Source organism: Leopardus geoffroyi, chromosome A1, assembly GCF_018350155.1.
Source record: "Leopardus geoffroyi isolate Oge1 chromosome A1, O.geoffroyi_Oge1_pat1.0, whole genome shotgun sequence".
NCBI lineage: Eukaryota > Metazoa > Chordata > Mammalia > Carnivora > Felidae > Leopardus > Leopardus geoffroyi.
In genome coordinates this window covers 138,222,580-138,249,784 of record NC_059326.1, presented here as the reverse complement: position 1 = coordinate 138,249,784, position 27,205 = coordinate 138,222,580, and the positions used below count along the sequence as shown (strand labels likewise).

Here is a 27,205-nt window from a genome sequence, read left to right as displayed (position 1 = left end):
AAGGTTTCCATCAGATTCTCCCAAACCGAAGTCATTATAGAAATAAATTCTCATTCAGCACATCCATTTATCCGGCAAAAAAAACATAAATAAATAAACCCAAAGAATTTTTAAGTGCCAGTGGTGAAGCTTTACATTGTTTCTGGGTAAGTGGTAGGAGAAATAATTACCAGGAAAAAAAAAGTTGTTTCCAACTAATGATGCCACTATCACTTAACGCACAATAAACTTCAGTAGGCCTTATGCCACAGCTCCTTAGTTTATTACTTTTCTACCTTGAAGACAAACAACACTAATAAAATAGATACCTTAGGAAAAGATGTATTGAGCACATAAAAGATTTAAACTGCTCAGATTAAACCTCTGCTAAATTGAAAACGAGGGACCAAGTTGTTGACACAGGACACACACCTCCACCCATGGAAGGACCCAATGTAAAGCTACACACACAGTAATTCCTTGCGAGAAATCCAAGAACTAAGCGAATGACTCCCATGCACAGGGTGCATGAGAAAACACCCACATCGGAACAGGTACAAAAGGCTGAGACACACTCATCATGAATTCTAGCCTTGGCAAAACACAATACAATCAAGAGGGAACCCCAACTCCCAGCTTCTCCCTAAGGAATGGAAGGTCTGGGCCACATCTAGCACCCCAACTTTTAAAGCTTTCACCCGGCTGTGAAAGCCAATGTGGTTTGCATCTGTGAGCCCTACAGGACTGTAGCAAACAAAGACACAGTTCTTAACAGACGAGCACGCAGCACAACTATGCCCTCAGGGCTCAGCATAGAGGAAGCAGGCATAAAGACACATCTCCCAGTCTTTCCCTGGAAGGGATTTGAGTGCATACTTTATAAACTGCTGCATAAGGGTCCACTTTCCAATTAGCATGCATCTAGGAGCTGACTGTGATCCTCCCTGGACCCCAAGGGAGCCAATGGGCAATTCCCCCCATGATCTTGCTTTGGTTCATTTGAAAATTAAAGCCAGGTCACCAGCATCTTTCTGGAAGCAACTTGTACACACATCTGGCACCCCAGGTTTTACAGCTGCCACCCAAGGGACAGCTCTCCAGATTGCCTAGTTTTCAGAGCCAATGTGGCTTGCATTCATGACTCCCAGAAGACTGCACTGGATAAAAAAAATTTGTTATTAATGGGTGCACACAGAAGGACTAGATGCAACTATCCCCCCAGGGTTCAGCTCAGAGAAGCCAACAAAAAATGCCCACCTGCCATTCTTTCCCTGCAAGGCATTTGACTGCATATTCTCCAAGCTTTGGCCTAAGCATCAGGTTTCTAATCAGCCAGCATCTAGGTGGTGACTGAGATCCTCCCTTTCAGGATACTGATGGGCCTAAGCACTACCTCAACTACCGGGAGCCGCTAAGAACAAAGATAACATCCTGGGAAATCACTCATGTTTGAGAGGCAACCAGGAACTTGGGCTAGACTGATTAACGAACTTCATCTACAGGAGACCGGTCTGTCAAGGCTGGGAGAGGTGTCTGTTTCATCTAAGAGAGTCAAAGAAAATGAAGAAACAGGAGAATAGGTTCCAAACCAAACAAGATAAATTCCCAGAAACCAACCTTAATGGAATGAAGTGATTTATCCAATAGAGAGTTCAAAATAATGGTCAAAATGATCCTCTCCCAGGTCAGGAGAGCAATATGTGAACATTGTGTTAATTTCAACAACAACAACAACAACACAAACAAGTACCAACCAGAAATCCTAGAGCTCAAGAACACAACAAATGAAATGAAAATTCAATAAAAAGATTGAACAGCAGGGGCACCTGAGTGGCTCAGTTTATTAAGCATTTGACTCTTGATCTTGACTCAGGTCTGGATCTCAGGGTTGTGAGTTCAACCCCTGCATTGGGCTCCATGCTGGAGGTGGAGCCTACTATAAAAAAACAGAAAAAAAGAAGACAACAAAAGATTGAATAGGCATTCAGCAACAGACAAGATCAAAAGGAAGAAGGGATCGGTGAACTTGAACTTGAAGACAGGGTAGGAGAATTCATCCACTCAGATGAGCCAAAAGAAAAAGGGTTGTTAACCCCATCCCTGAACAGTGATGCTATAGAGAAGTTCCATTAGAAGTCTAGGCTGCAGGCAATGTTACCTCAAGCAGTGTCAACCATTCCAAGAGAAAGTCAAGAAAAGTTCCCAGAAATTGTCAAGGAAATGTTTACAATACCTGTATTTTATCCTTTGTCTGTAGCCTCATTTGTCCAGACCAAGTAATCTGCATCCTACATATGTACAAACAATATATTCTACATATGGAAATCCATTCACAGTCACACATGAAAATCATATTCTACTGAGAATGTAGTATGTTCACACGCTGTAATACAAGATTCACTATATATTATCTAATTTAATCGTTATAACAAGCCAATGAGGTGGGTACTATAATGCTTCATTTTAGAAATTAAAACTCTATGACATTAGAACTGAAGTAACTTGCCCAGAATTTCTCACAGCCAGGAAGCAACAGGCTCAGGATTTGAACCCAGCTCCGAAACATAGATTCTTTATGACACTAGAATTGTTTTCCCATCTATATCTCACCATGCAAAGGAGAGAACCTCTTGGTGACATAACTCTGTCTACTATAAAGGTACAGATAAACCAAAGATCATGGCCAAGGGAAGCTTAGAGAATGTGAATACATTTCCAAATAGCAATAAAAATGGCTGTAAGGGAACCTTGCCAACTTGAGGATTAGCCTAGTGTTTTCCCAACATATTTTACTATGTACATCAGCAAAATGACTGAGTATATATATACCCCCAACACAGAAAATTGTATGCATGTACTATTGCCAATCCACAGATTAAAGGTTAGGAAATCTTAATTCATTCCTAAATGTTTGGATGAAAATATAGCATGCGGTAACATGAATCCCACTTTGAAGGCTCTTACAGTTTAAGTTATTCATGTGCAATTAACCTAACCTTCAACAATTTGTCACTTGCAGGACCACAAGTTAAACCACTGCAGGCTCCAGGCTGCTATACTGAGGGAGGCCCTGGGCTAGGGAAGGAGCCCTGCTTCTGACCAGCATCGCTGCTCCTGGAGGCTTTGGGGCACTTTACTTGTGCCCGAGTGTAGTGACTGGTGAGAAATTATGAAAACTTTATGCCTTTGCCAAAATGAATCTGCCTTCCAAGAAGTAAAATACCCTCCAATATTAGACTTTAAAAAGCCAGGAGGCTTAAGAAAATGAAGTTCCTTAGCTAGAAAACACATATATACACAAATGAATATATATGTATATACATGTATATGTGAATTCACATGTGTATGTGTGAATGTAGAGGAACATACTCATGTATATACGTGTTTATGTACACATGCATACACATGTACACATATAAATAAAGTTCCTTAGCCATAAAACATGTACATTTCTTCACATATATGTATGAATTACAATAGTGGTATCTAGGATGTGACTTTCTTTTGAAGGTCCCAAAATACAGCATAATACATACTGAAAACCTTCAGTCATACAACAAATACTTCTTGAACATTTGATATGTTCCAAGCCATTTGGTAGGTCCTTGGAGATAATGGCGAGGGGAACAGATAACTCCTACTTCCCCCCGGCACCCACCCCTTCATACATATCGATCAGCTACCATACAGCTAAGTACAGCACACAGGAGTCAGACGTGGCTCAACCCTGAACTAGGATAGTGACTTACCTCATCCAAGGTCTTAAGGAGTAAGAAACATGTTTAATTTCCCCCTGAGAGCTTTACTTTAACCCCGATGGAAAGAAAGAAATGGAGATCCTCTCTGTGGCTAATGGCCTTATGATTCTGTTTACAAAAATCATACCCCTTTACCTAGATTAGTGCACTGCATCTTATCCATGATCAAATGTAAACGAACCTGTAATCAGAAGTTATCAGGAAGCAGAAACTCTTGAAAACAGCATCATCCAGCCATTAAACTAAAGCATGCAATACACAAAGACAATAGTATATGTGTATTTAATAAAATATAGAACACCTATTTGTTTTTAATTTTTTAATGTTTTATTTATTTTCGAGGGAGAGAGAGAGAATGAGAATGAGTGGGGGAGAGGCACAGAGAGAGGAAGACACAGAATCTGAAGCAGGTTCCAGGCTCTGAGCTGTCAGCAGAGCCCAACACGGGACTCAAACTCGTGAACCACAAGATCATGACCTGAGCTGAAGTCGGTCATGGCTTACTAACCGAGTAAGCCACCCAGGCGCCAATAACAACATCTATTTCTAATAAAATTTTGTGATTGGTAACAACCATAAGAAGCATCTGTCGAACAGTTTAGCCTCATGCCTTGCATGGACTTACACAAAACACCCATCTTTGTTCACACACAGATGGTTGGTGTTGAAAGCCAATTATTCAGTCTTGGGGTACCTAGGTGGCTCTATCGGCTGAGCGTGTTACTTTGACATAACACATGATCTCACAATTCATGAGTTCGAGCCCTGCATTGGGCTCTCTGCTGTCAGCATGGAGCCTGCTTCGGATCCTCAGTCCCCCTTCTCTCTGCCCCTCCCCTGCTCACCATTTACCTCTCTTAAAAATAAATAAACATTAAAAAAAAAAAAAAAGAGTCTATACAGTCTTTTAATAAACAGGAACCATTCCAGAGATATCTCCAAAAGTTAGCACAAACATCTGGATACTCTCAGTGACACTGGCGTTTTAAAGATGTCCACATAGTGATTCTATTTCCTGCATGGCCATACTCCCATAGCTCAGTTGCTCAGAGCTGACTGCTTATTATTCCTTGCCTGATGACTCTAGTTACTTGTAAATAGTGCAGCAAGCTCATGGCAAGAACAGATGCCAAGGGAAGTAGAGCCATAGCCCAAAGGAACTGGTGCAAGACCCTACCACCAAGCAACAGTCCTTCCCTCTTTGAGGCAAAGTTCTTCCCCGCCTTGAATAGAGCCGAATAGCATCAACCAGCCCAGAGACGAGTGCCCCAGGATCTCAAGGAATCCAGCCATATCAGAGTGAGGATCAGGTCAAAAAACGGGCAGGAAAATCAACCCACAGAGACAGACAACAAATTATAAGGCATATAGAGAAAAGACATCTGAATATTCTGGTGAGGACCCACCTTCAAGTGAGTGATTTCCCAAGACAGTCCACCCAAGAGGCATCTCCAGATGGGTCAGAGCCAGCACGAGCTCCTCATCCAAAGCAGGCAAAGCTCCCACCGTCAGGGCAAATGGAGTCAGCAAGGTCTGATGACTACTGGCTGTGAGGCGATCAGCCTGGGTGACCAGCAAACGAGCCAGCCTGCAGGCCATGTTGTCCACGTAGGTCACGGAGCCAGAGCCCATGATCACCGGGGAGTAACCTTCTGAGCAGAGGCACACAGACACCATCACCATCTCCTGAAGCCCGTGGCCTGGACAACGAGACAGGAAATAGTTCACCTAGAGTCTACAGGAGGTGGTCACCCAGTCAGGGGTCACTAGTTTCACTGCACTGCCCAAGCAGACCACGTGCTCCAGGAGAGCAAGGCAGAGGGGAAATGAAGCCAGTCATCTTTAAACGTTGCTGGGCTTGTGGGGCCAAATTAAAACAGGTTCCATTTTCTTTCTATAACTCCCAATTTGAAAACTAACCTTTTTAAGCTCTGAGCACTTCAGGGTTTATTCTCCTATCATTATCCAACACTGTTACTTGGCACACCTTCACCTCGTACTCCTACCCCAAACACTTCATTCAACTTTGTCACTTTGTTTTTTTTTTTTTTTTTTTTTTGCTCTAAAGCATTTTATTAGAATCTTTTGACAAGACCAAGTATTTGATCACAATGAAGCAAAGTGGTCTGAATGATATTTAAATATCTCAAAATTTCTCTGCAGTTTTTTTTTCTCAAGTTCAAAGCTGCTCACAGGTTAATGCAGGACAGCTAGATGAAGTTCCTAGGATTTGCTCAACACCAAATAAGACACATCCTCTCGTTAGCAAAATCCATAGGAGCCAGGGAGAAAGGACATGGCTCTTCACTCCTCATTGCAGCCCAAAGATTCAAGTGGCAGGAGCCACTATCTAGGCGACCCAGAAGTCTCGACAGTGCTTCTCCAAAAGGCTAAGTTCCCAACTTCAGCCAACTTTGTCACTTTAAAGGCCTTGGCCCTTTCCTGCTCTGACACTTCCTCCTGACTCTTCCATTTTTAGGTATTTATTTAGATGATAGTTTTATAAAGTAGCTCCACGGAGGTCCTTCGAATTACGAGTTAGGGTAGGTGAAGACAACTCATCAGAAATACTTACGTATGTTGTTCGTTGCCCCCCACCCCTGCCACCTCTGAGAAAAGCTTCTGTCTCTTGGAAGTGCTCTTAGTATTTCTCTTGTGGGTGGTCATCGAATCCTGCCACCTGTCCCTCCTTATACTCCCCCTTCATCTTGTCCAGGTGGGTGAACCACTCTCCAGGTACATTTTTATGCTGCACTTGACAGAAGCTCCAGGAATTAGTCCCACCCAACTTCTGTGATTATTACAATCATAGCCAAGCAAATGGCTAATAGGAGCCTTCACAGGAACAAGAGCATCCCAGTTTACTAAGTGAGAACCAGTGCCATTTCACATCACGTCTTTAAAAATGATCTACTGGTGCGGGCACCAAATAGCAACTCCACCCCCCCACCCCACCCCCACCCCCGCCCAGACTGTAAGCTTCGAGTACATACTACAGAAATCTACTCTACACACTTCCGAGAAGCTACCATGGGAAAGCTGCAACAGCAGACATTTAAGGTTCAGAAACAGGGACTGTCACCTGCCTGTACGGATTCTGTTAAAACTAAGGTAAGACCTCTCACTTCAAAACAGGCAACATTACCATCAAAAAGATGTTAACACACAAGGAATGGCAAGAAGGCTAACCCCTGCGTCCAAGTAAAGAAAATGACAGAAGTTTTGATATTAGGATTGCACTTTCGTTATTTTCATTCTTCCCCCACTAGACACTTTCCTAAGAGAAAATCAAGCAAGGAGGTGGGGAGCAAAAGGCAGTAAAGACATCAATGTAAAAGTCAAAGCAGAAAGACAAAGGCTAAGGAGAAAGAGACAAAGTGACTCTGTGCCATTAAAGAGGGTTGGCTTTTTTTCTTCTAAGGATGGAAGTTACTGGAACAGAGAGAGAAGTGCTTAAAATTGCCCATGGCATCAGAAATGCGACAACAGATTGATCTGATGACCAGGCCGAGGTAGGGCTGAAGGGCCTTCGCACCTCTCTGCAATTCTCACTATGGGTTGTTTCCATGTGAACTGTCTACCTTCTTCCCACATGTAACAGATACACTGCAGAAGCATTTAGAAATATCCTTCCTCTAGGGGCGCCCGAGTGGCTCAGTCGGGTAAGCGTCCGACTTCGGCTCAGGTCATGATCTCACAGTTTGTGAGTACAAGCCCCATGTCTGGCTCTGTGCTGACAGCTCAGAGCCTGAAACCTGCTTCAGATTCTGTGTCTCCCTCTCTCTCTGCCATTCCCCCACTTGTGCACGCTCTCAAAAATAAATAAATGTTAAAAAAAATTTTTTTGGGGGGCGCCTGGGTGGCGCAGTCGGTTAAGCATCCGACTTCAGCCAGGTCACGATCTCGCGGTCTGTGAGTTCGAGCCCCGCGTCAGGCTCTGGGCTGATGGCTCAGAGCCTGGAGCCTGTTTCCGATTCTGTGTCTCCCTCTCTCTCTGCCCCTCCCCCGTTCATGCTCTGTCTCTCTCTGTCCCAAAAATAAATTAAAAAAAAAAAAATTTTTTTTTTTTTAAATTTTTTTTAAAAAAGAAAGAAAGAAATATCCTTTCTCTAGGGGCACCTGGGTGGCTCAATCAGATGAGTGTCTCTTTATGTCAGTTCAGGCAATGATGCCAGGGTCTTGCAATTCCAGCCCCATGTCTGGCTCTATGCTCCACATAGAGCCTGCTTCAGATTCTTCCTGTCTCTCCCTCTCCCCTATTCACACCATCTCTATCTAAAAATATGAAATACTTTTTTTAAAAAAAAGTATCTTTCCTCGAAAAATGAAGCCAACTTACCCATTAAAGAACTGAAGGTTCCCTCCACAATGCAATTTAGAGGGCCTAAAAGACGCATTTAGGTTAAAGAAAACCAATCCATCAATAAACCAAACAACAAAATCCTCCCCCCTGCAAATAATAACACCTTCATTACGCTCTGTGGCTACAACTTGATGTCTCAGATACATAACCCACATTCCAATGAAATTTCAAAAACAGCTGCATCTGAGAACTATTAGTTCTTAACACTAACATGAAATATTAACTTGTCATCTGTCACCACGGTAATCAAAGACGACATGTAGGAGAATGACAAGTTTCTGAACACGAACATTTGGGTGGTGGGAAGACAAAGTTATGGAGCCTGAGATCTGGTAAAGACAAGTCTAGATACACAGAGTGCCATGGAAGGAACCCCAGACACCAAAATGAGCAAGCGGGAGACAGGCAGACACTAGGGCTAGCAGACTCAGTGCAGGCGAAGTAGGCAGGGAGAATGAAAACCTACTGGTCACGTCTCAGGTCTGCCTGAGCCACCCTGACCGTAGGCCGTAGGACAATAGGAGGTGATCCTAAGATACAGGGAGTCCTCCATTCAACTATACCCAAAGCAGAGCCCACTGTGAAAGTTGGGTGCGGCCAGCAGGGTGGGTCTGCTCAGTCGAAGGCAAGGCTGACAGAGCTGGAAGAACCTCAGCGGGATAACCCACTGTGTGCCTTCTCAGGGGCTCCGTCCCCTCCCCTACCCCACCCTCTCTCCACCTCTCACCCAAACCCATCCCACTTGGAGCACTGTTTACTTGCTCCTCTTGGTCCTCTTCCCAGCCTATGTCCCTGGAGGAAAGAGCCTTCCAGACAGAATTCTCAAGTGCAGAGTGAAGATTATACCTTACCTGGAACGCTGGATTGGAGAACATTATCCTCAGTGCGCCGTGCAATCACGATGTGTCTCTGATGAGATCCATCATAAATAAAGTAAAACTCGGCATCTTCAGGAAGATAAACATTTTTGCCAAACTTTGCATAGACGGTCATCTGCCCCTAAAAAATGAGTTAAGTTGAGGCATCGTCACACTTTCTTGCCCTGGCTCTAAAAAAAACACACAGTCAAAAGGGCTGGGGTCCCAAACAGCATTGTTAATGTTCATTTCACGTGGCTGAGACTCAATCACAAATCCTCATTTCCGATAACAAATACTTTCAATGACAGGTGCTTTCTGATATATTAAAGTATGGGTGTCAGAGCTGGTTTGTTCTGTTTTTAAACCTGAAGAAGTCCAAAGCATAGGGAAGAAATCTTTTAAAATTTACTAGCTATAGAAATATGATTCAACTTTGTTGTCCTTTATTTCCTACCTAAGAAACATCATTGATTCTATTTTTTTTTTCTGTTCCTAATATACTACCATAGTACAAAGGTTCAAAACAATTATTTTTAAAAAAATTTTTTAGCATGTATTTATTTTATGCGAGAGGGGGAGGGGCAGAGAGAGAGGGAAACACAGAATCCAAAGCAGGCTCCAGGCTCCGATTTGTCAGCACAGAGCCCGACGCGGGGCTTGAACTCGGGAACGGTGAGATCATGACCTGAGCCGAAGTCCGACACTCAACCGACCGAGCCACCCAGGTGCCCCTCAAAACAATTATTATTAGTTATTGCCTTACCCTAGAGTGGATCACAGTAGGTGGTAAGAACTTTAAACACTCACGAACTTTGCCAAATAAATTGCACCACATGCTCCCACGCTTGTTGTGCCGTTTCCAAGTGCTATTTGTCTTCTCTGAGGGAATTCCAGGTCCTCTTTCTCATCCGGCCTGGCCTTACACTTTCTCCTGAGAGCTTCTGGTTGGCACAAAGCCTGCTAAGTTCCCCGGTCCAAAGGAGAGGAGCTGCCTTTGGGTCCCAGAGGCACACTCCAAGGAAAGAAGGTATGCCAAGGAAGCAGGCAGCAGGTGAGGACTCTTTGGTATGTTATCATCCAGAGGCTATGTAGAGGGACTAGATCAGCAGTGCTACAACCGAGAGAGAGGCAGTGATGGACAAGATTGCCAGACCATCTTGGGATGCTTGAAGACTCTGAGGATTCAGGACACTCCCTACACACACACACACACACACACACACACACACACGCAAACAATACAAAGAGAGTCCTCCAGAGAGATGGTACATTCCACCCAGCCTATGGGAGTGGCAGCAAAATGGAAACTAGGAGGTGGAAAGGGTCCCCCACTTTGGAGGGCCTCCAGAGCTTGGCCCAGTGCAGAGAAGCATCTGGGTTTTTGTGTGCTTGCCCAACAAAAACAAACCCGCTCTTGGCAAGTTCCTCCCCCCGTGATAGGGGAGGAAAGGAAACAGAGGAAATTCTACACAGTCTCCTTAACATCTGTTTGCCTTTGATGGGTCTCAGCACTATATTCTGTAGGATATCAAGAACTATGCCAGTCAGTAGCAGAAACAAAATCAGTGCATAACTCCTTTCTCCAATAATCACATGGATATTTCATCTAAACTTTAAAAATAAAACGGCTGTTTTCCTGGCAGTTTGTAATCCATCACACACATGAAACATTATCTGGGGTCCCTGGGCGGCTCAGTCGGTTGAGCATCTGACTTCGGCTCAGGTCAGGATCTCGAGGTCCATGAGTTCAAGCCCCGCATCGGGCCCTGTGCTGACAGCTCGGAGCCTGGAGCCTGCTTCAGATTCTGTGTCTCCTTCTCTCTCTGCCCCTCCCCTGCTCATGCTCTGTCTCTCTCACTCTCAAAAATGAATAAATGTTAAAAAAAAAAATCATCTTTTTTTTAAATTTTAATCTTTATTTATTTTTGAGAGACAGAGCGGGAGTAGGGGAGAACAGTGAGAGTAGAAGACACAGAATCCAAAGCAGACTCCAGGCTCTGAACTGTCAGCACAGAGCCCAGTGCAGGGCTCGAACCCATGAACCACGAGATCATGACCTGACCCGTAGTTGGACACTTAACCAACTGAGCCACCCAGGTGCCCCTGAAATATTATCATTAATTATGAACTGGTAATAACACAAATTGTGGTTTCATGGAAAAAAACACGAGTTTATAATTTTGGATTGTCCTTTCTCTGCATGTGAGCGTGTGCAAACATACACAAATATCGTCAATAGAAAGTAACACACCAAGAAAAATGCATCATACGACAGCTTCCAAAAAAGTTCAGGAAGAGGATCTGAAAAGTAAAAAAACAGTAACAAATGTCTGACATGACAAAGAGGAAACTTCGATGAAATTCCATTTCCTAAAAAAGGAAGGACAGCTTGTGTTAGTCATGTTCCTGGTTGCTAAAGAGACTGTTAATTGTCTGCGAACAGAATCTGACCTGACTGGTCCTTTTTTTTTTTTTTTTTTTTTTTTGATAAAGAAAACAAATTGTATAAATAAATCAAAGTTTTCCATAGATCAAAAGGATATCTAATCTGGATCTGGTCAAAACAACCATCACATTACTATTTTATTTGGTTGGGTGAACAAGGACCACCCACAATTTATACAGGAGTTTAGCTGCAACCCTTTCCAAAGCAATTCACCACCAAACAGAACAGTTTTACAATTCAGGTTTGCCTTCTTTTTGAGACCACACCATGCTCTACATTGATACAAGAAGATAAACAACAACAGGCCAGAAATAAAACATATATGGATTTGGGGGTCAGATTGGGGTCTTTCTAACCACTGTGGCCACCGAAAACCTGCTCTTTTTCTTAAAGGGTCGTTGATTTTATTAATGGAAAAGATAAATTCCAACTTACAGAATTCCCATGTACCTCCATCGCTTCTCCACTTGGGAGTCATTTCATACTTTGTTTTGGACAATTAAAACTTTAAGCTTTCCCAAGTGAATTCGTCTACATCACTATCAGAATCGCTGTGCTTCTAGGGAGAAATGCTGAACATGTGTCATCACCTTTCTGCCAGCTCACTCTATCCCAAGTTTAAAAACAACACACACTCATTTCACTGAAAATTGTGGACACAGTAAGAGGCTTAACAGGCAAAAATATCTCCCCAAGTAAACCCAAAAATTTAACGTGCTCTAGTCAAAACCCAAACTTAATTTTTCAAATGAAGTGAGCTTATTTTAAAGTGCATCTGGAAGAACAGATACACAAGACTAGAAACAGTTGGGAGAAAGATAATGCTATGCTTGGGCTACGCAGGGTGGGGTCTGAATTTGCCCCAGCTCAAAGCAAAGCATACAACAGAACCATAATAATTTAAATAGCATGACAGGGGCACAAAGACAGACGACTAAGTATGAAGTCCAGAAGCAGACGTATAAAAAGTATGTAATAAAGGTGACATGTGAAGCCAGTGCAGAAAGAACAGGTGACCCAGCAAATCGTTTTGGAACAAAAGCCTCTATTAGGGGGGAGAAAAGGCCTCATTCCACATGTCTCAATTTCCAATAATTCCATATTAAACACAAAAATTCATAAGCACATAAAGTCAGAAGGCGGTCTAAAATTTATCATTACTGAAAAAAATGGTAGCAATGAAATCAATCCCATCCATCCTGACACCACCCAAAAGTACCAACTTGTTTTCATTCTTCCATTGACTCCCAGTCTTTGTTCAACACACGGCTAACTCTTAGAGAGCGATCATCACAGCTTAAATACACATATGGTTGTGCTTTTCTGTCAAAAGTAATTTTCCATGTTATGATTTTTGGCATCATTTTTAATTGCATTCCATCAACTATAATGTTCCTTCTACATTTTACTCTATCATCCTTGTAATGTTGTACTTTAAGATTGTTTCTAGGTTAACATTGTTAATATTCCACCAAACCTTTTCATGTACATTATGCTTTACTTTTGTAGAATAAAATTCCAGAAATGGTTCCAAAAGTGTGAAAGCTGGTCACAAATTGCCGAACTGCTCTCCAATAATGTTCTCTCAAATTTCATTGCCACCTGTGCTGGTCACGAGTATTCTTTTCGTTGCAACCTTGCCAAAACTTTTATTTCCAATTTATGGAGAGTAAACATTTCCTCCTTAATATCATTTACCTTTTTTCCCTTACCAGTGACATTTATTGCCCACTTTTATTAAAGTGTACTACTAAATATTGTCAACATTGTTAGCAGTAAGATCAAATTTCAACTTTAAGAACTCTGGTCTTCCTTTTTCCATTCATGTTTGCCTTAAGCAGTTCAAAATTTTCACTTTCTCAAGTCCACCAGTTTAGATGAACATGAGAATCAGTGCCTTTCCTCTCTGAACAATGAAGATGTACCACCAGTTATCTATTCTTGCCCAAATAAAAAGCACTCAAGTACTCTTGTAAAATCTCTACAGGACAATAACATGGAAAATGAGAACAAATATTGAGTAAAAAAGCTGAACTACAACCATACTAAATATACCTCAATACAAACACACATGCACGTAAATTAAACCAACATTTTTTACCATGAAGCATCTCAAAGAAATTCTGCTTGTAAAACTCATCAATACTTCTGAAAGACCAAGCTTTCTGTTGAAATGCTGTGACATTTGTGGATTTCTTCTCCAACAACCAAAAAAGTTTCATGTGACCCGAAGATTTCATACTATTTCTTTCATACAACTTTTTTATTCCTCTTCCGATGAATGTTTCAGATGGAAATGATCGACACCAATGTGCACATTCTAAATATGTTTTCATTGATCTAGGTCTCTAAATACCTTGAGTAACTTGGTGCCTGTATTATCATACTCACTGAATATCCCTGTGCTAATGCTCTCCCTATAGTCTTAACTCGCATCCTCTATAGACAATGTATGTGTAATTCTATTTGGTTAGTAACAGTGTTGTATGCTCAACAAACTTAACCACCTAGTTTCTAAAGTATCTGGCATGAATAGGCAATAAATACTATAGTTTCAAATTATGACAATGAGAACAAAGTATGCATCTTTTTATAGTGGGGTTTCTTAATTTGGGGCCACAGGAAGAATCCATAAATAGGTTTCAGCTGGTCTGGGAACCCCTTAAAAATTGTAAGCCAAACTCTCTTTTTTATGTGTATGTGTCCATTCTTCTGAGGAAAGGTTTATGGATTTCCTCATATTCTCAAAAGTATGCATATAATTCAACTCTAACTTTACATAACTAAATAGAAATGGGAACTTAATAATAACAATGGTCATCTTTTTATAGGATAGTAAAACATGTACTATTGTTTTTCAAGGTATTCTGCATAGTCTTTATATAGAGTAATTTTTATTTTTATTTTTTTTAACTTTTTTTTAATGTTTTTATTTATTTTTGCGACAGAGAGAGACAGAACATGAGCAGGGGAGGGCCAGAGAGAGAGGGAGACACAGAATCGGAAGCAGGCTCCAGGCTCTGAGCTGTCAGCACAGAGCCCGATGCGGGGCTCGAACCCACAGACCGTGAGATCATGACCTGAGCCGAAGTCGGATGCTTAACCGACGAGCCACCCAGGCGCCCCTAGAGTAATTTTTATGATGCAACTACAATAAGGGTACATGTTAACTAAGATACCAAATACTGTACTGGAAGTTTACTAATATATGCCAATGAAAGCCATTATGCTAATATCAACATAATGCCCTAAGTCAATTATCAAATTTGATCTGATACTTGATTTGATCTGAAACCGGTCTTCTTAACAACAAAAAATAATTCTGCATAGAACCTTCTCTGAAGAGCAGTGTTAAGTATGTTTGGAGATTCTTGAAAATTTTCTCAAGTGTATTATCCAAATTCCTAAGTAAATACAAGTACAGGAACTAGTTACCACTAACTAGATCAAGACTCCAGAACCAGATGGACAGTATAGAGTGTCTTGATTTCTGCCCCAAGCTCCAAGTTAGGTCATCTGCTTTCCATTCTTCAAGCACAATGCCAAAGAAACTACTACAGGCACTAAGCCTTCTCTTCTAAGTTGCTCTGTTTAAGTACTTCTTTCAACAGACATGAGAAAATGCAGAAATTATTTCCTGTATGTGTGTGCACATATTATAGATCTAGACACATCTAAACACACATATTATCTTTTATATGCACAGTGTTTCATGATTTACAAAGTGCCTTATTGTGTATCTTCTCATCTTATTCCCACAGCAAGTCCTAGGAAAGATTACCATGACTCCCACTGTCAAAATGAAAACCCCGGTACTATGAGGTCCAGTGAGTGGCAGAAGCACAAACCCAAATCCACATCTTGCCATCCCAGGCCCAGCACACTTTTCTTCCCAACATGTGACCATACCAACAGCAGTGCTCAAGCATGTAGTGACTTACTACACCTTTACATTCACCTCAACCTCTGTTTCATGTACTTAACACGATGATTCTCACCCTGAAATCCACAGGGAGAGGAGGAGTGGAGAGGGGAGGGAAAAGCAATGCTCCTTAGGCACCTCAAAATGTATGCAGGGGGGGCGCCTGGCTGGCGCAGTCGGTTAAGTGTCCGACTTCAGCCAGGTCACGATCTCGCGGTCCGTGAGTTCGAGCCCCGTGTCGGGCTCTGGGCTGATGGCTCAGAGCCTGGAGCCTGTTTCCGGTTCTGTGTCTCCCTCTCTCTCTGCCCCTCCCCCGTTCATGCTCTGTCTCTCTCTGTCCCAAAAATAAATAAAACGTTGAAAAAAAAAATTAAAAAAAAAATGTATGCAGGGTTTCAGGCATTCATCTGGGGAGAAACTCTTTTAGTTAGAGATTCTTCTGAGTGTACAGAAACATATGGTCCAAAAAGTTTAGGAACCACTGACTTCAAAGCATGTTCAAGCCACCTTTTGTGTAGCGTAAAATCTCAAGACCATTCAAATTTCTTATCCCAAAGCAAAACTAAATCAACAAAATATAGGTGAATGCAAATTGGTTAAATCTGAGGGGGCTATCAGAATATCATTTTCTTGGGGAAGATAAACCAAAAGGACTTCAAAGGCTTCTAAGACATTTCTTCGGAAAGAGCCTTTCAAGTAGGAATGGCTTCTATTTCCAGACAGGACGAAACAGTCCACAGCAGGCCAGCGTTCCTGCCGACAACGACTAGAAAATAAAGACAGAAAAATTACAAAGTCCTATTCTTCTTTTTTTTTTTTTTTTAAGTTCTTTATATTTAGCCACAGATTTTCCAATTCAAGCCTTTTTTTTTTTTTTTAATGTTTATTCAATTTTGAGAGACACAAACAGAGTGTGAGTGGGGAAGGAGCAGAGAGAGAGGGAGACACAGAATCCAAAGCAGGCTCCAGGCTCTGAGCCATCAGCACAGAGCCCGACGTGGAGCTCAAACTCACAAACCGTGAGATCATGACCTGAACCAAAGTCAGATGCTTAATCGACTGAGCCACCCTGGTGCCCCACAAAGTCCTATTCTTAAAGGCATCAGAGAACTATGGAAAAAAGGACAAAATGCATTAAAATTCCAGAAAGAAGAGAACGACTCAGACAAGTTATGGAAGTCAGAAAACAGAATGGTATCTTTCAAGTGATGACAGAAAATAATGGATGTCCTAAAATTCTATGCCCATCATTCTTAAAAATGAAGCTGAAATTAAAATGTTTCAAATACTGAGGAATTCATCACCAGCAGGTCAGCAATGAAAGAAATACAAAGGGAATTATTCAAGCAGAAATAAAAGGATCTGAAACATAGACACCCAAAAGGAGATATCAAATAGTAGATATAATGAGTATCTAATGCACCAAACAGTAACTATGTCACAGTGTTTATAGTATTTGTGGAACTATGTCTGTCGACAATAATGTGAAAGGTAAATGGAATTCAAGTATCTACCAGTTTGGGGCAAATGTTAAAAGTAATAGCTTATTATGCTCATGTCAAATATACATGTTTTAAGTTGCAAGTAAACATTAGTATAAAAACATGTAATTAACAAGTTATAAAAAGAAAAACTCAATTAGAAAATATTTTATTAATCAGAAAGATGGGAGAAACAAAAACGTATGTCAAATAGATGGTTATAGGATATAAATCCAAATATATCAGCAAGTGTATTAAGTGTAAATGAACTGATCCAAATAAGAACTAACACAGTCAGAAGGGAATCTTTTAACTCAAAAATAAAAATAACACAGAAAGTTTAAAAGTAAAAAGATAGGTGCGCTTGGGTGGCTCAGCCGGTTAAGTTTCCGACTTTGGCTCAGGTCATGATCTTGTGGTTTATGAATTCAAGTCCCACGTCAGGCTCTGTGCTGACAGCTCAGAGCCTGGAACCTGCTTCGGATTCTGTGTCTCCCTCTCTCTACTCCTCCCTTGCTCACGCTCTTTCTCCCTCTCTCAAAAATAAACATTAGGGGCGCCTGGGTTGCGCAGTCGGTTAAGCGTCCGACTTCAGCCAGGTCACGATCTCGTGGTCCGGGAGTTCGAGCCCCGCCTCAGGCTCTGGGCTGATGGCTCAGAGCCTGGACCCTGTTTCCGATTCTGTGTCTCCCTCTCTCTCTGCCCCTCCCCCGTTCATGCTCTGTCTCTCTCTGTCCCAAAAATAAATAAACGTTGAAAATAAATAAATAAATAAACAAACAAACAAACATTAAAAAAAAAAAGGTAAAAAGATGTACCAACTGAAAGAAAGCTAGTATGGCCAAAATAGTATCAGAAAAAGTAGATTTTTAAAGTAAGACATAGTAAGACTTGGAAAGAGGAAGTCTGTATCATCTTCAGTTGAAAAGTAGGTTATCATACTATTAAATCTGTATAAAAAAAAAAGAAATTAACAAGCCCAAGAGCTGGACCAATCCATAATCACAATGTTAGACTTCACCATGTCTCTCTCAGCAGCTGACAGAACACAAAGACAAAAAAACTGTCAAGTATTTAAAAGATCTGAATTACATACTTAACAGTTATTTGCTAAAAGGAATAATTGCCATAAATTAAATGCATATGTTAATATTTAAAAGCCACCCATTTTTCATACCTCTGCAATAAAGTCAGGTAAATATAAACACACAAGTCAAAAATTCTCCATGACTTTCACACTTGATGTAATGATTTGCCACTACAGAAGTGAAATAGCCTTTGTTTCTGTACCAAAGCTAAATTGAGTAAGAAACCAAAATTCATGACAGGGGTCAGTAAATTACTCCAAATTCCTCAAGAAAAAAACTGAAGTAGGTTTTAAAAACCTCCTTAGTTTGCTTCCTTTTAAAATCACTAACTTGGGGCATCTGGGTGGTTAAATCACTTAAGCATCTGACTTCAGCTCAGGTCATGATCTCTCTGAGTTCAAGCCTCATGTCGGGCTCTGTGCTGATAGTTCAGGGCCTGGAGCCTGCTTCAGATTCTGTGTCTCCCTCTCTCTGCTACTCCCCCACCCCCAAAAAATAAACATTAAAAAAGTTTTTTTAATAAAAAATAGAATAAAAAAAGACAGACTTACTCACAGATGTATGAAAACAAAGCATTCCTAGAAACTGAATATATTTATGACACTTCAAGCAGACCATAGGAGAAAATGTACTGGCTTAGGTGTAAGAAAATTCTAGGTGTAACATATACTCTTATATCATCCCAGTAATTCTTGAGGAAGAAACGTCCTGTGCTTGGTTCCAAAACAAGCCAGTGCATAAACAAGAAATGAAGGAGGGATGCCTGGGTGGCTCAGTCGGCTAAGCATCCGACTATGGCTCAGGTCATGATCCCATGGTTCATGGGTCCGAGCCCCGTGTCCGGCTCTGTGCTGACAGCTCAGAGCCTGGAATCTGCTTCGGATTCTGGGTCTCTCTCTCTCTCTCTCTCTCTCTCTCTCTCTGCCCCTCTCCCAGTTGTGTTTGCTCTCTCTCTCAAAAATAAACAAATATTAAAAAAAAATAATGAAGTAAATTGCAGTTTAACTGGACATATGTTAGGATTTTCACTAATTAACTAAGCGTGACTTATCACTGAGACCACCACCCAAAAATGCTAACTCTACCCTACCCTGCATGGATGAAAATCTAATAACTCCACTAAATGGGTATGGTCTGGCTCTGCTCTCCATCAGACATACGTGGGCCATGGAATACTTAAATATAGACAAAACTGACAATACATTCAGAGGAAAAGGACAAGGATGCCAAAGGGACAGAGAAACCATGTTGTCATATGAAGAACAATTGAAGGAACTGGGACTGTTTTGCCAAAGAAGAGAAGAATCATGGTTAAATGTTCACTGTTACAAATATCTGAGGGTCTATCATGCAGACAAGGGCTCTGACATGTTCTGCAGGCCCCAAGGGAGAAAGCACAGAACAATGGAGGGAAGGACAGGGCACAGAGTTCAGTTCTACAGTGAGAGCCTTGTCGGGATCACAGATGTCCAAAGATGACAAAGATTGCATTAGCTTAAGGAATAAGCACAACCAGAACATAGGGCTTGTTTGTTTTTGTTTTGCTTCTTTATGCATTGTAACAGAGGACAGAGCTAAATAAAGACTGATCTAGTCTTGCAAATCTAGAATCTATGATACCTGGTATAGAATTCTAGATTAATAGCTTTAGTATGAAAAGAATACGTGGGTCTAGACAAGTGGTATTTTGGGCTGTGTGTGTGTGTGTGTGTGTGTGTGTGTGTGTGTGTGTTTAAATTAATCTCTCACTTGGTGTGGCCTGGGTGGCTCAGTCAGTTGAGCTCTCAACTCTTGATTTTGGTTCAGGTCATGATCCCAGGGTTGTGGGATTGAATCCCACATCTGGCTCCACACTCAGCGTGTTTAAGATTCTCTCTCTCTCCGTCTCTGCCCCTACCCTCCCTCAAATTAAAAAAAAAAAAAAAAAATCTAATCACTCCCTTATTCTTTTGGTTCAGTTTCCTAGCTCCTTGGGTTGATGGTTAATTCATTTTCATTCTCTACCTTAGTGGTTTTCAAACTGAGATCAGGGAACTATGGATTCTAACAGAGACTAACAGACACGGTGAGAGTTCTCAAGCATCCCATTTAAATTTCACTGTGGAAAATAGGTTTCTAATTATTTTTAAATCTAAAAACCTTTCATTCGCTTAAATGTATTAATTACCAAATTTTAATACACTGGAAAGGACCTGAACTGCCAGGCTAAGTCACTGTTCTCAGTGAATTAATAAATTTAATATATTTATATTTGAAGAATACATTTATAATAAAGAAGTTATGTCCATTTTGTATATTAAAGTTCCCCATAAGGCGCCTGGGTGGCTCAGTCGGTTAAGTGTCCAACTTCAGCTCAGGTCATGATCTCATGGTTCGTGAGTTCAAGCACCTTGTCGAGCTCTGTGCTGACAATGCAGAGCCTACTTGGGATTCTCTGTCTCCCTCTCTGTGCACCTCCCCCACTCATACGTGGTGAGCTAGCATTCTCTCTCTCTCTCTCTCTCAAAAATAGATAAACCTTTAAAAATAAAAAAAATAAATAAAAAAGAAAATGAGGGTGGGGGAACTTGATCTTCCAATATAGACCACCAGAGGGGATCCTAGAGTCAGAGGGGCCTTACAGACACTAAACAGACGACATTAAAAGTTTTTTCCTGAAGGAAAACCATTTTTTTTTTTCCTCAAAGGAAAACTTTTGTCCCCCAAAGGAAAACACTTTTCTTCCCAATGTATTATGGGGAAATTTAATTTTTTGTGTGTGGTTTATTTATTTTTGAGAGAGAGAAAGAGAAAGCATGAGCAGGGAAGGGGCAGAGAGAGAGGGAGACACAGAATCTGAAGCAGGCTCCAGGCTCTGAGCTGTCAGCACAGAGCCCGATGCGGGGCTCAAACTGATGAACTGTGAGATCATGACCTGAGCCGAAGTCGGACACTTAAGTGACTGAGCCACCCAGGTGCCCCCCGCCCCCAGGTGACTTAAAAACAGAAATTTTTTTTAAGTTTATTTACTTTTGAGAGAAAGAGAGAGAGAATGTGCACAGGTGAGGAGCAGAGAGAGAGGGAGACACAGAATCCGAAGCAGGCTCCAGGCTCTGAGAAATTTTTTAAGTTTATTTAAGAGAAAGAGAGAGAGAGAATGTGCATAGGGGAGAGGCAGAGAGAGAGAGAGAGGGAGATAATCCGAAGCAGGCTCCAGGCTCTGAGGTGTCGGCACAGAGCCTGATGTGGGGCTCGAACCCACGAACCGTGAGATCATGACCTGAGCCGAAGATGTGGGTTGAACTTAAGCAGACAATAATATCACTTGGTTATTTTTCAATGCTTGAGGTCTACAAATGTATGTCAAACCAGATCTCATGTGAAAGTCAGTGTGGGTCCACAGACAGCACTGAATGTGCCAAACCAAAACCAAGACTATCAGCGATACAAAGAACCCTAAGTTTCCGTGAATTGATAACTCCTGGGCAAAGAACAGGGACACAACGGTCCCTATTCTTATTTCAGGGTAGAACACGTAGCTCCAGCATTCCACAGGAAGTCCCTCTTATGAGGGTAGAAAAGAATGGAACAGTGCCCTTTCTCCTCCTCATCTGACCAGCATCTGTGCCAGAACACAAATTCTACTCTCTACCAACGACACGCAAACGCACACACATGCACACACACACACACAGAGGCCATTCTTAAACAACAGTACTGATTGTCCTACCAAGTAATGACTAGCACAAAGATACAAGAATCAGGAATGCCTGCGCAGAGAAGTAAGGATTCAGAAATTTACAAAATACAGGGCTCTAAGAAGCCTCAGAGCTCATCTGATAAATATCTGACTTCAAGGTGAGGAAACTAAACGCCGTACCAGCAGGTGCCTTGTTCCGGGTCCCACCGCATTGCAGACCCAGGTCTTCACCCTCCATCCAATGCTTTTCACGTGCTCCAAGCCACTAGTTGGAAGATTTACCACCTCACCCCGTGCTCCTCCTCCAGGAACTCGGAAAGAAAGGCTTTTATGGACACGAGTCAGGAGCAGAATCAATCAACGCTGTCCAAGTTCCCCAAAGCTCACAGCACAACATCCATCTCTCCTCATGCTCTTGCCTCTTCTCTTCCTCCATTCTCATCCCCTCTGTCAAAGTACACACCATGAGGCCAGGACCCGCGCCTCTCCTCCTTTACTCTTCTCCTGCTTGAACGGGAACAAGTGCAGGTAAAAGCCAGCCGAGCCGCAGCATGGCAAACATGAAGCCACAGAAACTGAGGGCACAGGGCAATGAGGAAAGAGCACCAAAACCCCATATAGCCCTAGCTCCAGAAGAGGGTGTGGGAGGCAATGAACGAAAAGGAGAGGATGAGGGCTCAGTGGGGAGGGAAAGGAGAAAACAGCAGCAGCAATGGGCTGGGGAGTGACGGCAATGGCAAGAGGAGAAAGGGCTAGAAGAACAAAGCAACTAACATGTTAACTGAAGCAGAAAAGGGGCAAGATGGAAAATACAGGAAAACAAGGAGAGAGATATATCCACCCTACCAGGAACTGGAATCTGGAAACACCTTGGGTAAAAAGGAAGGGGGTGGGCAGGCAAGAGCTGAATTTTGATGCTTGCAAAGAATATTTCATCTGATCAAAATCAAGAACTGAGGGCACTTCCATACATGGAAGGGGTGAATCACTATCTCATGCACCTGAAACTAATATAACAACATATGCTAAGTACACTGGGATTTTAAATTTTTTAAAAATGAGTTCTTCCCATTTGCAACAACATGGATGGACCTAGAAGATGGAGTGCTAAGCGCAGTAGGTCAGTAGGAGAAAAACAAATACCATAGGATTTCACTTACGTGTGGAATTTGAAAAAAAAAAAAAAAGAACAAAAAAAGAAGAAAGAAACAAAACAGACTCTTAAATATAGACAACTGGTGGTTGCCAGAGGGGAGGTAGGTCCAAGGGAAAAATAGGTGAAGGGGATTAAGAGTGCACTTATCAGGATGAGCACTGAGTAACACATAGAATTGTGGACTCATCGTACTTCTACCTGAAACTAATAAAACACTGTATATTAAATAAAATTGATTTAAGATTACAAAAGAAAAAAAGAACTGAGGGCAAAAGACGCACTATGGGAAATGTCTCCTTGTGACACATCACAGAATGTGCTTTTCCAAACTACCCACGTCCAATTAATGGCCACCCACCCCCCGCCCCCCCCGCCGTAAGTCCATCTCTCCTGTGTCACAAACAGCAGTGTTGGGAGGAGAGGGCACACTAAGCGATTCCTTTCCCATTCCCAGTCCCACTTTAGAATTGACAGTGGCTTTAGAACACAGGAGCCCATTTTTCTGGCCTTGTCCTTTTTAGCCCCATACTTTGAACTTTCTCTATATCTTCAGGTCGACTGGTCAGGGTTCTCTGCTCGTGAAAAATAGGACGTACATACAAAGCTGCCAAATATTGGCTTCACCAAAGGCAACGTTCAGCCAAAAGTCAATTGGAATCCATTCTTTCTTCCTATTTCAGCACATCGCCCAGCAAGACCTGAACATCTGTAGCAACCAACACAAAGAACCAATCCCAAAGCCTAAGTATGTAATTAATCTAAGTATGTAATTAAAGGGGTAAGAATAACACCTTGCATTTTCTTAGTGATCGCTGTTCATAAGGCACTTCTGTATACGCTGTCCCATTTGGCCATCACAACCCCCAATGACACAGAAGGTGAGGGAATGGTGTGTCCATAGTTCACAAGGGAGGCAGAACCAACCACCATGTTTCCCCATACATTCATCCATTGAAGAGATCTACTGCATGGTACAGGTGCTGTGGTTACAACAAACTACCTGCCTTCACTATCATTCTAGTGGAGACAGAGACAGGAAATAATCAAATGTCTGATAGGCGAGGGATTTGCAAGAGCTCAGAAAAGTAAGGGAGGGTAAAGAGATATCTTAAATGGGAAAGTAGGAAAATGCCCCCAGTGAGCTGATGTTCTATCGGAGACCTGAATAAACTCAGAGTGAACCATGTAGAGGTGAAAGAGAATTTCATGTTCAGAGACTGAAAGTGCAAAGGCCCTAAAATGACATGTGCCTGGATTGTTTGAGATAGGAAACATGGCGGTTGAAGCAGAAGAGGCGAGGAACGGGAGGCAAGGTCAGGAACAAGTAAAGCTGTCTTAAGGACATAGGTGTCAACTCCAGTGGGAAACCATTGCAGAACTCTGTGTAAAAGGTGACAAGATCTAAGTTTCACTCCAAAAGGATCCCTCTGGCTGCCTTGTTGAGATGAGACCATAATGGGACAAGGGTGAAATCAGAAAGGCCCATTGCAGACAGCAGGCAAGAAACTACCAGGCATTTTCTGCCATATCACAGAGGCTCTTGATAGGATTTTCGCTGCTAAGAAGAGGCGAATGCATCAGTTTCCCAGGAAACCACATTTTCTATTCAGCACTGCTTATCATCATCAACTGTAGCACCTTTAGCGACCCTGCGCCACTGAGATGATTTGGGAGCCACAAGTGCAGAAATGGATGCTTTCCAATGTCAGAAAGTGGGTAGTTATTATACCATAGGGGTTCTTGTGGAAGAGCTGGCCTGTAGTTCAAGGCTCTTCCTTCCATTTCTTACAGATACATGGGCAAATGGATGGATGGATAGATGGATGGATGGATGGATGGATGGATGGATGGATGGAGACGGACAGAAAGAGAGAGAGCTTCCATTTATCTCTCCCTTGGACTTTATTAGCAATTTACATCAAATGATCAAACTGGAGTTGTGGTCAGAAGGCTTTTCAATGTAAACAATAGTTTTGATCATCCTCTAACCCTAACTTCTATAGTATATAAACTTTTGTGACAAGACCAACTATAAACCTTTAGTTGACCAATATAAATATGTTTTACAAACCTTATTATGAAAGGTACCTATGTGCAGATACTTCACCACTGACAAAGCCCTCTTAGAGACGTTACTAAAGTAACTTCAAGAAAGAGTCCAACTCTGTTTTATCTCACACTGAATACAAAATTTCTCGCATCCTAACATGGAAATTCAATGTGAAAGCAACAGTATCTATCAACTTATTAAATGAGGTTGCTTAGTAACCCATAAGGATAAAAACATCGCAAAACACCCTTTGTGTCTTAATAGTACTGTGCACGTGAATGTATCAGACACCATACTAATTATCTCATTAAGTCCTTAGAATCATTCTTCAAGATAGAAACCATCATCTTCAGGGGCCTGGGTGGCGCAGTCGGTTAAGCGTCCGACTTCAGCCAGGTCACGATCTCGCGGTCTGTGAGTTCGAGCCCCGTGTCGGGCTCTGGGCTGATGGCTCAGAGCCTGGAGCCTGTTTCCGATTCTGTGTCTCCCTCTCTCTCTGCCCCTCCCCCGTTCATGCTCTGTCTCTCTCTGTCCCAAAAAAAATAAATAAACGTTGAAAAAAAAAATTTAAAAAAAAAAAAAAAAAGAAACCATCATCTTCATGGTGGAGGAAAATGAGGCTTTGAGAGGTAAAGTACTCTGACCACAGTGATCTGGAAGTTCAGGGGTAAACTAGGACTCAAGCCCATCTCTGCCAGATAGGCTCTGCTTGCTTCCTAACTCCTGCCACATCCTGCCTCGGTGGGGGTTCTGGAAGAGCTGGCCCCTTGTTGACGGACTCCAACAGCCTCACCACACCTAACTTAATGCAGTCTTAAATTACACATGAATATACAGTAAAACCCTGGATTGCAATTAACTTGTTCCACAAGTGTTCCGCAAGACGAAGCAATCTTTCTAATAAATTTCAACTTGATAAATGAGCGATGTCTTGCAATACAAGTAGTAGGTGTCGCCAAACATCACATGATCACAACTGGGCCAATGGTACTTAAAATTCGCTTTGATATACAAGTGCTTTGGATTACAAGCATGTTTCTGGAACAAATTATGCTTGCAAATCAAGGTTTTACTGTACTTTGAATACTTAGAAGAAAAGATTTGTTGGGGCGCCTGGGCGGCTCAGTCGGTTGAGCGAAAGACTTCGGCTCAGGTCATGATCTCGTGGTCCGTGAGTTCAAGCCCCGCGTCGGGCTCTGTGCTGACAGCTCAGAGCCTGGAGCCTGTTTCAGATTCTGTGTCTCCCTCTCTCTCTGCCCCTCCCCCGTTCATGCTCTGTCTCTCTCTGTCCCAAAAATAAATAAATGTTAAAAAAAATTTTTTTTTTAAAGAAAAGATCTGTGTTCAAGAAGCATGAATATTGTGACCACATTTAAATTATTTTATGCTTTCTTCTCCCTTCATTCAACAAATCCCTGAATTGTGCCAGGCACAGAGGGTAGTAAGAGAACAAGACCTGACCCTAACTTCAGAGAGCTCACAGCCTTAGGGGCAGAGAAAAGCTTGAACACCACATAAATTACTGCCAGGGACTCTGCACAGCTGGGAGGAGTCTCCAGGTACACCACAGGATGCTGGCAATGTCCTCCCCCCAAAGGAGGAATGGGACTTGGTCAAGGGAAAGCATGAAGACTGGCTACAGAATGGCTCCTTGGGAAGCAAGAGTTTACTGTGGCCAGGCTGTCAAAACTTGAGGGGGTGAACAGGACCAGAGAGGAAGCCAGACATGAAGGCCAGCTCATGGAGGGCCTGAGGGATGGGAAATCACTGGGGCGGGGGGCAGGATTTTGAGCAGCAGAGTGACACAATCATATCAACATTTATCTACAGGGCAGAGGTAGATACACCAGAAAGGACACCAGAGAGGTTGGCCTTTCTTGGGATATAGCCTCTCCCACAGTCCTCTACTGTTCAGTAATTTCTAAAGAACACTGAAAGGGCTCCTGGGTGGCTCAGTCAGTTAAGCGTCCAACTCTTGATTTCAGCTCAGTTCATGATCTTGCAGTTTCTGAGTTCGAGCCCTGCACTGGGTTCTGTGCTGACGGCTCAGAGCCTGCTTGGGATTCTCTCTCTCCCTCTCTCTCTGATCCTCCCCCTTTCTCTTCCTCTCTTTCTTTCTCTCTCTCCCTTCTACCCTCCCTCCTCCCTCTCTCTCAAAATAAATTCAAAAAACAAACTTTAAGAGTAGTGAAAACTTTCCCAGAAGTTAGGAAAACATGTGTCTGGCTCAATGTGGCTGAAAAAGTAGACAAGAAATGTCAGTCAGGATCTCCACCCACATCCTGATGTGTTAGTGGAAGGAATATAAAGGTTGAGCATGAGGCACCTAGAGTTAAATTAGACCTGAGTTCCAATCTCAGCAGCCTCAGCTACCCCAGCTGTAAAATGGACATAAAAACACAATTCACCTAGCAGGTAAGACT

At 42.2% G+C, this 27,205-nt stretch overlaps 1 protein-coding gene across 4 annotated transcripts in view; it reads right to left on the bottom strand.

Moving 5' to 3' along the window:
- ARHGEF28 (Rho guanine nucleotide exchange factor 28) overlaps positions 1 to 27,205 on the bottom strand; it is a 308,676-nt gene that overhangs the window by 172,331 nt on the left and 109,140 nt on the right. For 3 of the 4 annotated variants that reach the window (XM_045495406.1, XM_045495414.1, XM_045495425.1), the window contains exons 3-4: positions 8,952 to 9,099; positions 5,144 to 5,437 (exon numbers count right to left, since the gene is read on the bottom strand). In XM_045495406.1, coding sequence (XP_045351362.1) covers positions 5,144 to 5,437; positions 8,952 to 9,099 — 442 coding nt within the window. The remainder of the gene's footprint in view (positions 1 to 5,143; positions 5,438 to 8,951; positions 9,100 to 27,205) is intronic. The other variant, XM_045495400.1, reaches the window with a different exon arrangement.